Raw genomic sequence first — 13,233 nt, forward strand, 5'->3', positions numbered from 1 at the left:
CCTCCTGTCCCCCACAAACAGGAAGAGAGGTAGAGCTGGGTATCATCCGCATACTGATGGACACCCAGCCCAAACCCTCTGATGATCTCTCCCAGTGGCTGCATGTAGATGTTAAAAAGCATGGGGGAGAGGACAGAACCCTGAGAGCCCAGGGGTCTGAGCACTCATCTCCCACCACCACTTTCTGAACACGGCCCAGGAGGAAGGAGCGGAACCACTGTATGACAGTGCCCCCAGCTCCCAACCCCTCTAGACGGTCCAGAAGGATGTTATGGTCAATTGTATCCCAGCAGAACTAGGAAGCAGCTCTCACCTTTGTCCCTAGCCCGCCGGAGATCACAGACCAGTGCGACCAAGGCAGATTCAGTCCCATGATGAGGCCATAATAATAATAATAATAATAATAATAATAATAATAATATATCCTATCTAGTGCCCTGCATCCTGACTGCAACGGTGGCCAACGAGATTGGCCTGGGAGCTACTGGGGAGGCGAGGCTTTGGTGAAAGTGCGAGCTTCACCAGTTGGATTTTCAGCTGCGTAGCTGAGAGCGTGCTACACCCAATATGCCAGCAAGTTTTCAGGTGCTACACCCAATATGCCAGCAAGTTTTCAGCAAGTTTTCAGGTGCTACACCCAATATGCCAGCAAGTTTTCAGGTGCTACACCCAATATGCCAGCAAGTTTGGAAAACTCAGCAATGGCCAGAGGATTGGAGAAGATCAGTCTACATCCCAATTCCAAAGAAGGGCAGTGCCAAAGAATGCTCCAACTACCGCACAATTGCGCTCATTTCACACGCTAGCAAGGTTATGCTTAAAATTCTACAAGGCAGGCTTAGGCAGTATGTGGACCGAGAACTCCCAGAAGTGCAAGCTGGATTTCGAAAGGGCAGAGGAACCAGAGACCAAATAGCAAACATGCGCTGGATTATGGAGAAAGCTAGAGAGTTCCAGAAAAACGTCTACTTCTGCTTCATTGACTATGCAAAAGCCTTCGACTGTGTCGACCACAGCAAACTATGGCAAGTTCTTAAAGAAATGGGAGTGCCTGATCACCTCATCTGTCTCCTGAGAAATCTCTATGTGGGACAAGAACCTACAGTTAGAACTGGATATGGAACAACTGATTGGTTCAAAATTGGGAAAGGAGTACGACAAGGTTGTATATTGTCTCCCTGCTTATTTAACTTATATGCAGAATTCATCATGCGAAAGGCTGGACTAGATGAATCCCAAGCCGGAATTAAGATTGCCGGAAGAAATATCAACAACCTCAGATATGCAGATGACACAACCTTGATGGCAGAAAGCGAGGAGGAATTAAAGAACCTTTTAATGAGGGTGAAAGAGGAGAGCGCAAAATATGGTCTGAAGCTCAACATCAAAAAAACCAAGATCATGGCCACTGGTCCCATCACCACCTGGCAAATAGAAGGGGAAGAAATGGAGGCAGTGAGAGATTTTACTTTCTTGGGCTCCTTGATCACTGCAGATGGTGACAGCAGTCACGAAATTAAAAGACGCCTGCTTCTTGGGAGAAAAGCAATGACAAACCTAGACAGCATCTTAAAAAGCAGAGACATCACTTTGCCGACAAAGGTCCGTATAGTTAAAGCTATGGTTTTCCCAGTAGTGATGTATGGAAGTGAGAGCTGGACCATAAAGAAGGCTGATCGTCGAAGAATTGATGCTTTTGAATTATGGTGCTGGAGAAGACTCTTGAGAGTCCCATGGACTGCAAGAAGATCAAACCTATCCATTCTGAAGGAAATCAGCCCTGAGTGCTCACTGGAAGGAGAGATCCTGAAGCTGAGGCTCCAATACTTTTGGCCACCTCATGAGAAGAGAAGACTCCCTGGAAAAGACCCTGATGTTGGGAAAGATGGAGGGCACAAGGAGAAGGGGACGACAGAGGACGAGATGGTTGGATAGTGTTCTCGAAGCTACGAACATGAGTTTGACCAAACTGCGGGAGGCAGTGCAGGACAGAAGTGCCTGGCGTGCTATGGTCCATGGGGTCACGAAGAGTCGGACACGACTAAACGACTAAACAACAACAAGCTGAGAGCGAACCAAGAGATAAGCTCTTGCATGGCGATGCAGCGTTGGAAGCGAAGCACCGCCCGCTGAATGTTAGCAGCGCAGCTGGAAGAAGAAGAGAAATCCAACAGGAAAAGATCAGCCCGGTTGAACTCCAGCCTGTTGAGCAGCAGCCGCTTTGAAACACCGCAGCCCTCGCCTAACGCTGCGGCCGTCCACGCTACTGCCTGCTCCGCGCTCCTCGCAACAGCGAGGGCGAAAGCGCCGCCGCCCTCTACCATCCCTCCTTCCCGCCACGCCCGGGCGGCTCTCGTTAAGCTTAGCGGCTCCCTAGTTCTTCCTTCCTCCGCTTTCTTCCAATCAGGCGTCCATTTTAGACGGCCGCGAGGTGCGCCTGGCAGGAGCTAGGCCCCAAACCAAGAGAGCGGCGACGGCGGCGTGGTCGTCATCACCGCGCGCCAGGCTCGCTGGGAGGCCCCCATTCTCCAAGATGGCGATGCTGGCAGAACGTGAGTATGAGACCGGTTGAAAGGACGGAAGGGAAAGGGATGAAGGCGCGGCGGAGCCCGCTATTCGTCTCGCGGTCGCTGACGACGCCCCGTCACGCCAGGAGAGCCCCGCTGGGCCCGGCTTCCGCACACCCCGCCCCGCCCCGCCCACCCAAAAGCTCTCGCTCAGCCCCAGTCTCCTGCCCCCGACCGAGGACAGCCAGATGCCTCCGGGGACCCCGCTTCCAAGCAGAGTTGCCGCCTGCCCTGCATAATTGGCCCGTATTTCAGTGTAGAATGCTGTGCGTCCTGTATTGAGACAAATTTTGTCCTGTATTTCAGACAGGGTGGATTTGATTTGAATCAAATCTATTTAAATCACTAGTCAGTAAGGCTTGATTTAATTTAATTTCTTCTTCTTCTTACAAAAATACATTCCTGCTGGTATAATCTTAGTATTTACAACCAGATGAAGGTTTCATTTTTGGAATAATAAATTTTCAGAGTACTGTAGTTTTTTACAGTTATATCAAAAATTACCGATTTGGTTATAATATTAGAAATATATAGACAGATAATTATGAAATTATTGTTAACTATTTATATCTGGACAGCTTTTCTGCTGTACTTTATTGGAAGGAGAAAAATAATCATTTCCTTAATACCAATTTAAACAATTTATTTAACTAAAACAACGTCTTATTTCCTGATGAATAGCCTTTGGACTACAATGTAAATTAAATAGAAAACAATCTTTGGAAAGATTTTTTTCACCAAAAGCATTTTGTTTTAAAAAACCAATTTAATTTTTTTTAAAAAATCAAATTTTAACAAATTTTCCCGACTTGCTATCAAGCTGAATAGGAGCATCCCATGCTTGTTGCGGGTTCTGTGCTTCTGGACACGTCAACTGGCGGTCATTGCCACCTTGTGTAAGAGCCTTGCTGCCTATTCTTACTCTGTGTATTCGTTTGCTCTGCAGTGCCCTGGCCCCTGTGTGAATTTAAAAGCTAGAGGCAGTTAGTGGAAGGGCTTCGTGGAAGGAGAATGTTCTGTCAGTGTCCTTAAAGAAGCCAACATTGGGGGCTTAAATTCCAACATTGGGGGCTTAAATTAGCTTTCTCTCTCTCTCTCTTCTCAGCCCGCAGGAAGCAGAAGTGGTCTGTGGATCCCCGGAACAGCGCTTGGAGTAAAGATGAATCTAAATTTGGCCAAAAGATGTTGGAAAAAATGGGGTGGACAAAAGGCAAAGTAAGTCTGCGTGGCAAAAAATAATAATAATGAATGGTTCAGAGGTGTGTATCTGCCTTGCGCACGCCAGAAGGAGATGTGTGCTGAAATGGACCACGCTTCTGTCGTATGGAGAAGGGGTTACCCTGGGATTGTAGAGCCAGTCACCGAGACTTGACTAACCACCTCATCAGTCCCCAACCATGCCATTTGCAGCCTTCCCTTCCCTAGGCTTCCAGCTCCTCCGATAGAAATTGTGTTTGTGGCAGGGCAGGCAGCCTTGCTGCATGTTTTTCACCTGCTAAGTGAGTAACACAAACTGGTGAACTGTTCTCCCCCCCCTCTCTCTTTCACACACACACACACACACACATTTAATGAAATTTTAGCAGCTGTCATTGCTTTGTGTTTATACCTTTAGAAATGCATTTTTTATATTGCATTTTAAAACTTCTCACTGCTCTCAGCTCCCATGAGAGGAAGGTCAGTATAGAAATGGAATCCATCAGTAGGAGGGTAGCTAACTGGCTTCATCCATCAACCAGGGGATTCAGGGCTGCTATTTGATGTCTGTGTGATGTGTGTGTGTGTGTGTGTGTGTGTGTGTGTGTGTGTGTGAGTTCAGGGTGTGGTGGTGTTATCACTATTACAACCTGTTTGCCACCTTGGAAAGCACGCCATTGAAATACAAGTTGGAAACCTTTTTGAGACAAATAAAATAATTTGCAAGGTCCTTCAGCCTCCCTTGGCTGATATCATTACTCTGCTTCTCTTTCTGCCAGGGGCTTGGAGCTCAGGAGCAAGGCAACACCGAACACGTCAAGGTCCAACTGAAGAACAACACTCTGGGCTTAGGAGCAGCCACCAACCAAGAGGTGGGTGGAGTGAATGGAAACGATGTCTACATCTTCTCAAATCAGGCACGAGCATTCAAATTTGCATCTAGCTGCCTATCTTGGAATTCATATTGCAAGTTTTCCATTCTCTGCAGAGCTCCAGATCTTCAGGGTTTGCATACGGGGATTTGCACAGGGTTTGCACAGGTGGTGCTGTGGGTTAAACCACAGAGTCTAGGGCTTGCTGATCAGAAGGTTGGCAGTTCAAATCCCTGCAATGGGGTGAGCTTCCGTTGCTCAGTCCCAGCTCCTGCCCACCTAGCAGTTCGAAAGCACATCAAAGTGCAAGTAGATAAATAGGGACCGCTCCGGCGGGAAGGTAAACGGCGTTTCTGTGTGCTGCTCTGGTTCGCCAGAAGCAGCTTTGTCATGCTGGCCACATGACCCGGAAGCTGTCTGCGGACAAACGCTGGCTCCCTCGGCCTATAGAGCGAGATGAGCGCCGCAACCCCAGAGTCGGACACGACTGGACCTGATGGTCAGGGGCCCCTTTACCTTTACCTTTACTGCCTATCTTGGAATTCATATTGCAAGTTTTCCGTTCTCTGCAGAGCTCCAGATCCTCAGGGTTTGCATAAGGGGAATCAACCCTGTAAAATGAGCAGATATGCAGATGGGCTTGATTTGTATTTAAAGTTCACAGAAAGTGACTTTGACTAGATCACCATTAGCCTGATCAAACAGGGCTCTAATTACTTTGTTAGTCATGTCTACCAGTCTGGTACCTGCAAGCAGTCTGGTACCAGAGGCCTTCTCTGGTGCTTTTAGGGTTCCCTCTCCCCTCCCCAAAAGGCTTCAGAGAGACATATTGTAGCCAGTGGATTAGGTTGTGATGTGTGTTTGGTTGTGAGTCCGTGTGGTGCCCAAAACAGTTTTCCTGGTTTGCAAGGGAAATTGAACCCCCAAAGACTGGTGACCCTCTTCTGTGATATTTTGCAGGACAACTGGATCGCCCATCAGGATGACTTCAACCAGCTTCTGGCAGAGCTGAACAACTGCCATGGACAAGACACCCCAGGTACAGGAGTGAGCTATGAAAGGGCTCTCTGACTTGTTCCCATTGAATCAGCTACCAAATAAACTTATGCTATGCAATCCTTGGCCACACGAGGGCACTGCTGCCACCTGTGTGATTAAAATTGAAACCACAAACTATACCAGTGGCCAAAATTGTGGGAATCTTTTGGAAAAAGTGTATTTTCGAGGTTTGATGGCTCATAACATCCGATTGGCTCTGTAAACACTCATGCTCATTGGCTACATTCAAATGAAGGGAAGCTACTGCATATCAACCTAAGCAAGTTGTGCTTCCTTTTTCTGGTTATTTGGCTATAACTCTTGATAGAATATAGATAATTGGACAATCTTTGTTGCATCACATTCTTCATTAAATTATCTTTTCATTGATATATAATTTTATGGTATTACTCCACCCCAAAAAGTGGTGTTATGAGCCATCGAACCTCAGAAATACACTTTTTCCAATATGTGTATTGCTGAAGGTGTGTGGGAGCAACTTTTTAAAAATATTAACGTTTCATTTAAAAAAATCAATTCTAAAGAAATAAAGTAATACAGAGAAAAAAGATGGGAAGTGGTGGTGGGGAGAACAAAGAAGTGTATAATAAAATTAAAACAATTACAAAAATTCAGTGAATATACACCCATAAATTCTTATATAAACTGATATGTTATTATCCAAATATATATATGTAGGTGTTAATATCCTACTACATTTTATACAAACTCCTTCCAAATGTTGTCATATTTATCCAAACAAAGTCTATGTCTCTAAGCAGTCCACTCATAAGTTGCAAGCATTGTCCTATTAGCAATCCATTGATTAAATGGTATCATCCTATATAATAAAGTGCAAGTGTCTCTGCGTCCAGATTCCCTGTGTCCCTGTGTCCGCGCTACTGCGCATGTGCCCCACGGACACAGGGATTGGACGCAGAGCGCTCGCCCTCACTCGCTCACGCACTCCCCTCTCGCATCGCCACCCGGCTCAGGTCTTGAGCGGTTGGCGCGCTGCTGACAGCACAAAAGCCACTCCCGTTAGAGAAGCCGCAGCCCCTTCCTCCGCCCACACAGCCAATGAACACGAGGAAGGCCATAAGCAGCCGCCACGGAGCTCGCTGACGGCACCTTGCCTCCGCTCCCAGCTCATTTACCTTCTCCGCGTCCCCGGCCTCTTCCTCGCCCGCCATAACAACCCCGCTTGCCAGGCTTCTCGCAGCCGACCAACCGCCGCAGTTAACCACAGAGCCCTGAAGCCTGAGTTGCGCAGAGAGGCCTCGCGCAGACGAAGACGGCCGCTCTACCCATCCGTCTCTGCTGTCCGTCTGGGTTTTTCCCCTCCCTCCCCCCTCCTTTCCCCTGTATGACCCCTCCTCACGCCTCCTCCAGCCAGGTGCCTCCACCGCCCACAGCCGAGCAGGACGCGCCCACAGCCGAGCAGGACGACCCGGCCCCTGACAACGGCAAGCTGTCCTCCCGCCGCCCCGGCTTCGGCCCCGTGACAGCCATGGGCGCCCCCGGAGCCACCTTCGTCACCAGCCTCCGTTGTTCTGGCGAAGGAAGGAGGCGGCGGCGGTAACAGCAGCAGCGGGAGCAGCCCGGCCCAAGCATGCCTCACCGGCACCTCGCCCTCAGGGGGCCGGCCTCCATGGACGCCTAGAGGATGCGGAGCAGCGACGGAGGAGCCTGTGAGAGGAGTGGTGAGGCCGCGGCCTTCCCTACCTCTGCGCTCAGCCGCGGGGCACGACAGGAGAGCGAGTTTGTTTACTTGCGTTCCTGGCGCGCCCCGCGGCCGAGCGCAGAGAGAGAGGGAAGGCCGCGGCCCCGCTGCTCCTCTCACATATCTTCTAGCGCCCGTTTTCTAAATGGGCTGAATGACACTAGTACATGCATATTCTTCCAGTTCACCAGTATCAGTCTCTTGGCCACCATTAGGGCACATAGAATCCATTTTTTTGTTGTCCTGGGAGTGACTTGAGTTGTGCCTCACTTCCTAGGCTTGAGATTTAGGAACATAGGAAGCTTCCTTATACTGAATCAGGCCAATGGTCCATCTTGCTCAGTTTTATCTACACACTGACAGCCAGCTGCTGCCCAGGGTTTAGGCAACGAGTCTCCCAAGGCAGATGCTCTGACATGGAGCTATGGCCCTTCCCCATAGATTAGTGTAGACCAGCCCTTGAACCATACAACACATAGCTGAGACATTGACAGGCAGCAGGGTTGGGATGAGCAAAAGGGGGGGGGAATATTGCACAGCTTGGTGTACTAATTATAGAATTCCACAGGCTATATCACAAATCGGTGTAAATCAAAGGCCATTTCATCCCTGCTAGAATTTACCAGGGGCGCAATGCAGAGAAGTTAAGCCCTTTGCTGCTGAAGTTAATGTGGGAATCATAGAATTCTGGAGGGTTCTCAAGACTCATCTAGTCTAACCGGCTGCAATGCAGGGATCGCTGCTAAGGAATCCCTGACTGGCAGCAGTTCAACTTCTGTTTAAAAACCTCCAGTGAAGGAGAGTGTTTGAAGCAGCTGGTGCAGATGCCCCGTGAAAGCAGGAAGTGTGTTGAGGGTCTCTCAGATCAGAAAACGAGTGAGATTTTGCAGAAGGCAGTGCACGGCTTTGCCTCATACAACAACTTCTGCTTGTGTTTCCAGAGGCCGCGTCCAAGGAGGAGAAAAGAACCTTTAGCCTGGAGGAGAAATCTAAGAGTGCCCGGAAACGAGTTCATTATGTGAAATTTGCCAAAGGTAAGGGAGAAAGCAAAAGGAGAACAAACCCAGATCACCAGAGTCGTCTCCTGGATACAGCAACTGCTTGCAATCAGGGATGTGGGTTTCCAGGGAAATGTCGAATCGGGGCTTGTTTGTATTCTGGGAAATTTTCCCAGGCTTTAAAAATCAGTTGGGATTCATTAGAGCATGTTTTGACCTCTGTTTAGTAAGCATAAGTCTGGCCCTGTTCATAGTATGTCCTGCAGGCTGCAAAGGTTTTTGCTTTTGCGACTTAAATGTGCTTTAAACCTTACTCAGAACTTAGAATCATAGAGTTGGAAGAGACTACGAGGGTCATCCAGTCCAACCCCCTGCCAAGCAGGAAACACCATCAAAGCATTCTTGACATATGCCTGTCAAGCCTCCGCTTAAAGACCTCCAAAGAAGGAGACTCTACCACACTCCTTGGCAGCAAATTCCACTGTCGAACAGCTCTTACTGTCAGGAAGTTCTTCCTAATGTTTAGGTGGAATCTTCTTTCTTGAAGTTTGAATCCATTGCTCCGTGTCCGCTTAACTTGGATGTTGTTTTTATCAGTAAACTCAGTGTTTATAAGACAACTCAACAACACATATTTCCTTTAAATTGCTTAAATGTGAAGATAAAAAGATTTGAAGGCAGTTAACATTCTAATATAGCTCTGCTAAGGAAGCGTCCATTAGATAAATCGAGAGTTCCCTTGGGGAAATCAAGTTTTCGGTGGATGGGGAGTTAATTACAACATTGAAACTACCCAGTTGAACTGGTATCATTCATTACGTTACTGTATAAAGTAGAGGCAGCCAATGTGATGCCTTCCAGATGTTACTGGACTACAACTCCCATCAACCCTTGCCAGTACGCCTGATGGTCAGGAACAATGGGAGTTGTAGTCTCATCTCCTCTGGTGGTAACCATGTTGCCTACTCATGATTTAAAGGTGTTGAAATGGAACATCGGTGTTGCCAGTGGTCAGGGGTCAGCAAACCTTTAAAGCAGGGGGCCGGTCCACTGTCCCTCAGACCTTGTGGGGGGCCGGACTATATTTTGGAGGGGGGAAAGAACGAATTCCTATGTCCCACAAATAACCCAGAGATGCATCTTAAATAAAAGCACACATTCTACTCATGTAAAAACACGCTGATTCAGGGACCATCCGCGAGGCGGATTTAGAAGGCGATTGGGTCAGATCCAGCCCTTGGGCCTTAGTTTGCCAACCCATGGCTTAGATCAACAGTGCTGGCCACACATAAAATTCATTGCTGTTATTTAACACTGGCAATTTGCCTCAAATTCTCTAAGTGCCGTACATATATTAAAGATATGGCAATCCCCCTCTTCTGGCTCTCAGTCAAATAAGACACAAAACAAGAGGAAAAGACAATGAGGAGGGGAGAGGAAAGCAAGTGCTGAAGCAGCTGCTCCTTCGGCTAGTAGCCTTCACTAGTCCTCTCCCCCATGAATTTGTGCGGTCATCTTTTAAAGCCATCCAAGTTGGTAGCCATCACTGTATCCTGTGGGAGAGAGTTCCACAGTCCTTTCCTTGTTCTGAATCCTCCCACACTCAGCTGTGTCGGATGCCCATGAGTTCTAGTCTCATGATAGTGCCTCTTTTGTTTCACCCCAGGAAAAGACCTCTCCTCCCGAAGCGAAGATGACCTGTCTTGCATTTTTGGGAAACGGCAAGCCAAGAAAACACAGGTATGGGACTCGTTTTGATTTCCCCCTCCTTTCACCTGCACTCGGTCTAGTTGCAAGTTGTCTTTCCCCAAGTACAAAATCCACATTAGGGTGACCAGGTCATCTGGACAACTTGGCTTGCAATCCTATTTCTGTCCTGAGCTCCTTGGAGGAAAGTGAGGGGGTGTAGATCCAATCGATTGATCAATAAAATAACAACAATAATAAAACACACATTGGGACGTACATTTCATTGCACATGATGGGACCTAGAGTAAACATGCATATCATTGCACTGTTAAGTGGCATTGGCATGTTAAATCAGTTGCACACAGAAACACACACACACCCCTCTGCTGTGCATTGACCAGGCATAGGCAAACTCAGCCCTCCAGGTGTTTTGGGACTACAACTCCCAGAATCCCTGACCGCTGATCCTGTTAGCTAGGGATGATGGGAGTTGTAGTCCCAAAACATCCGGAGGGCTGAGTTTGCCTATGCATGCCATTGACTGTGCAGGTCGAGGAGTGTCATTCAGATGTCAGGAGATTGACAGGATTGTAGCCCTGCTCAGATGTCAGACGTGACCTGCAGGGCGTGGGGGGGGGGTCCTGTTCTGTGGCATGGGGGAAGGTTGCCATCCCAAGGCTGGCAGGTGGAAATCAGTGCCAATGCTGGTAAATCGGAATGCAAAAATTATGGTAATTTTTTTATTAAAAAACCAGTTGAAAACGTCTTGCCATTGAAAATGCATTTTTTTCTTCTAAAATTCATAACACAACTTGATTCAGAGGGGTTTGTGTAAAAAAGGATTAAGCAGTAAAATGACCAATAAGAAAAATTAACAGTAATCAAAAAAAACCCTTCCAAGAAAGGAAAGAAGATTAAGTCCCGACCAGAGAAGAATGGCATATTAAGTTGATGGATCATTATGCCAAAATGGCAAAAATGACCGGAAAATCAGGAAGACCAAAATTTTAATAATTAATGGGGAAATTTGGTGCTGGAGGAGACTCTTGAGAGTCCCATGGACTGCAAGAAGATCCAACCTATCCATTCTGAAGGAAATCAGCCCTGAGTGCTCCCTGGAAGGACAGATCCTGAAGCTGAGGCTCCAATACTTTGGCCACCTCATGAGAAGAGAAGAATCCTTGGAAAAGACCCTGATGTTGGGAAAGATTGAGGGCACTAGGAGAAGGGGACGACAGAGGACGAGATGGTTGGACAGTGTTCTCGAAGCTACGAACATGAGTTTGACCAAACTGCAGGAGGCAGTGGAAGACAGGAGTGCCTGGCGTGCTATGGTCCATGGGGTCACGAAGAGTCGGACACGACTAAACAACAACAATTTTAAAAACCATTGTAAACAGTTAAAATTGTTAGTACCGTAGGACTGGAATAACACTGGTAGTTTAATGGTGAATTTTGGATATACCCGGTAATGGAGAGGTAAAAGATTTGGATCATCATAAAAGATGCAGAAGGAAATGATTAATGATAGGACTCACAAAGGGGAGGAAGGAAGTCCAGGAGATTCTGTGGAATCTTGTCTTTATGTTGTATGTTGGATATGTGTTTGTAAAACTGTAATTAGAAAAATCAAATGAATAAAAAAAAAACTTCCAAAATTAAGAATAAAAATACAGTGGTGCCTCGCTAGACGAATTTAATTCGTTCCACGGGTCTTTTCTTATAACGAAAAATTCATCTAGCGAATCCCATAGGAATGCATTGAATTTTTTTTTTAAAAAAATTTGCCCATAGGAACGCATTACAATGGTACCTCGGTTTATGAACACAATTGGTTCCGGAAGTCTGTTCATAAACTGAAGCGTTCATAAACTGAAGCGAACTTTCCCATTGAAAGTAATGGAAAGTGGATTAATCTGTTCCAGACAGTCCGCAGAGTACTTAAACAAAGCGTTCATAAACTGAAGGGAACTTTCCCATTGAAAGTAATGGAAAGTGTATTAATCCGTTCCAGATGGGTCTGCGGCGTTCGTAAACCAAAAATTCGTAAACCGAGGTGTTCATAAATCGAGGTTCCACTGTAATTGAATTTCAATATGGGAAACCGCGATTCGCTAGACGAATTTTTCGTAAAACGAATTCGTCTAGCGAGGCAACCTCTACTAGAAAAAACCTTTCGTTAAGCGGAAATTTCGTTAAGCAGGGCATTCGTTAAGTGAGGCACCACTGTACACCGAAACCAGATTAAAGCATGCACCACCTTTCTATAAACACCTGGGTAGGCTCGTCTAAGCAAACATGTTTCCAACAGGCACCGAAAAGAGCACAGTGAACCCGCCTGTCTGATATCAATCTGCGGGGAGTTCCAAAGTGTAGGTGGTGCCGCACTAAAAGTTCTTAGAAATGGGGAAATGGGTGTTGTGTGGCACTCGTAACAGCGCCAGTTCTTCCGACTGAAGTAGTCGATTGGGCGTATGGGGTAAGGCAATCTTGAACGTAAGCTGGTCCCAAGTTATTAAGGGCTTTACACTCTGATAGTAACACCCTTGAACTTGGCCCCGGACCATTTTCTGTTGCGGTGACTCAGAGGGAGCCAACGCATTGCCCTTCAGATGCTGCGCCCGTCTCTCAACTCTGAACAGACCCAGCACCCTGGGGAGGCATCATAGCCCCTCTGCAGAGCACCATGTTGACTACCCCTGCGTTGAACTATCCACTACCGTGCGGAGCAGCTCTTTCTGATGTACGTAGCATTTCCATCGCGATGGAATTTGGAGCAGTTGTGCTGGTGTAAATCAAATTAACGATTGCAACATTAGCAGCGCGATTATGATGAGTCGCCCGCGGAAACTGTCACCCGTTGATAGGTCTAGATCGAGATCTAGGCCAGATTAATTTTCCTTTTCCAATGCAGGAAAAAGTGTGTGTTTGTGTGTGTAGCTTATGTTTGGGAATTGAACCAGCATATCTAACCTGATCCATAAATCCAATATTCAGGTTAATTGGCTGCTGGCTTGGGTTGCTTTGGAAAAGGGGATTAGACGGATTCTGGAGGAGGTGTCACGACAAGTAGATCTGCAGCAAAACATGGCCGTGTGGAGTTTCCCAATTCTGGGTTCCAGCCAGCCATGCCCTGCTCCAGGAAACTC

General features: G+C 47.1%; 1 protein-coding gene across 2 annotated transcripts in view; it reads left to right on the forward strand.

Annotated features, from left to right (window-relative positions):
* Positions 1-2,490: 2,490 nt before the first annotated feature.
* The window catches only part of PINX1 (PIN2 (TERF1) interacting telomerase inhibitor 1), a 49,704-nt gene continuing 38,961 nt past the window's right edge, over positions 2,491-13,233 (forward strand). Inside the window, exons 1-6 of one of the 2 annotated variants that reach the window (XM_035110870.2) lie at positions 2,491-2,552; positions 3,673-3,782; positions 4,544-4,636; positions 5,597-5,675; positions 8,339-8,431; positions 10,062-10,135. In XM_035110870.2, the coding sequence (XP_034966761.1) occupies positions 2,534-2,552; positions 3,673-3,782; positions 4,544-4,636; positions 5,597-5,675; positions 8,339-8,431; positions 10,062-10,135 (468 nt within the window). In that variant the 5' untranslated portion in view covers positions 2,491-2,533. Of the gene's footprint in view, positions 2,553-3,261; positions 3,464-3,672; positions 3,783-4,543; positions 4,637-5,596; positions 5,676-8,338; positions 8,432-10,061; positions 10,136-13,233 lie in introns of those variants that run through there. The other variant, XM_035110871.2, reaches the window with a different exon arrangement.

This window comes from Zootoca vivipara, chromosome 3 (assembly GCF_963506605.1).
Source record: "Zootoca vivipara chromosome 3, rZooViv1.1, whole genome shotgun sequence".
Taxonomy (NCBI): domain Eukaryota; kingdom Metazoa; phylum Chordata; class Lepidosauria; order Squamata; family Lacertidae; genus Zootoca; species Zootoca vivipara.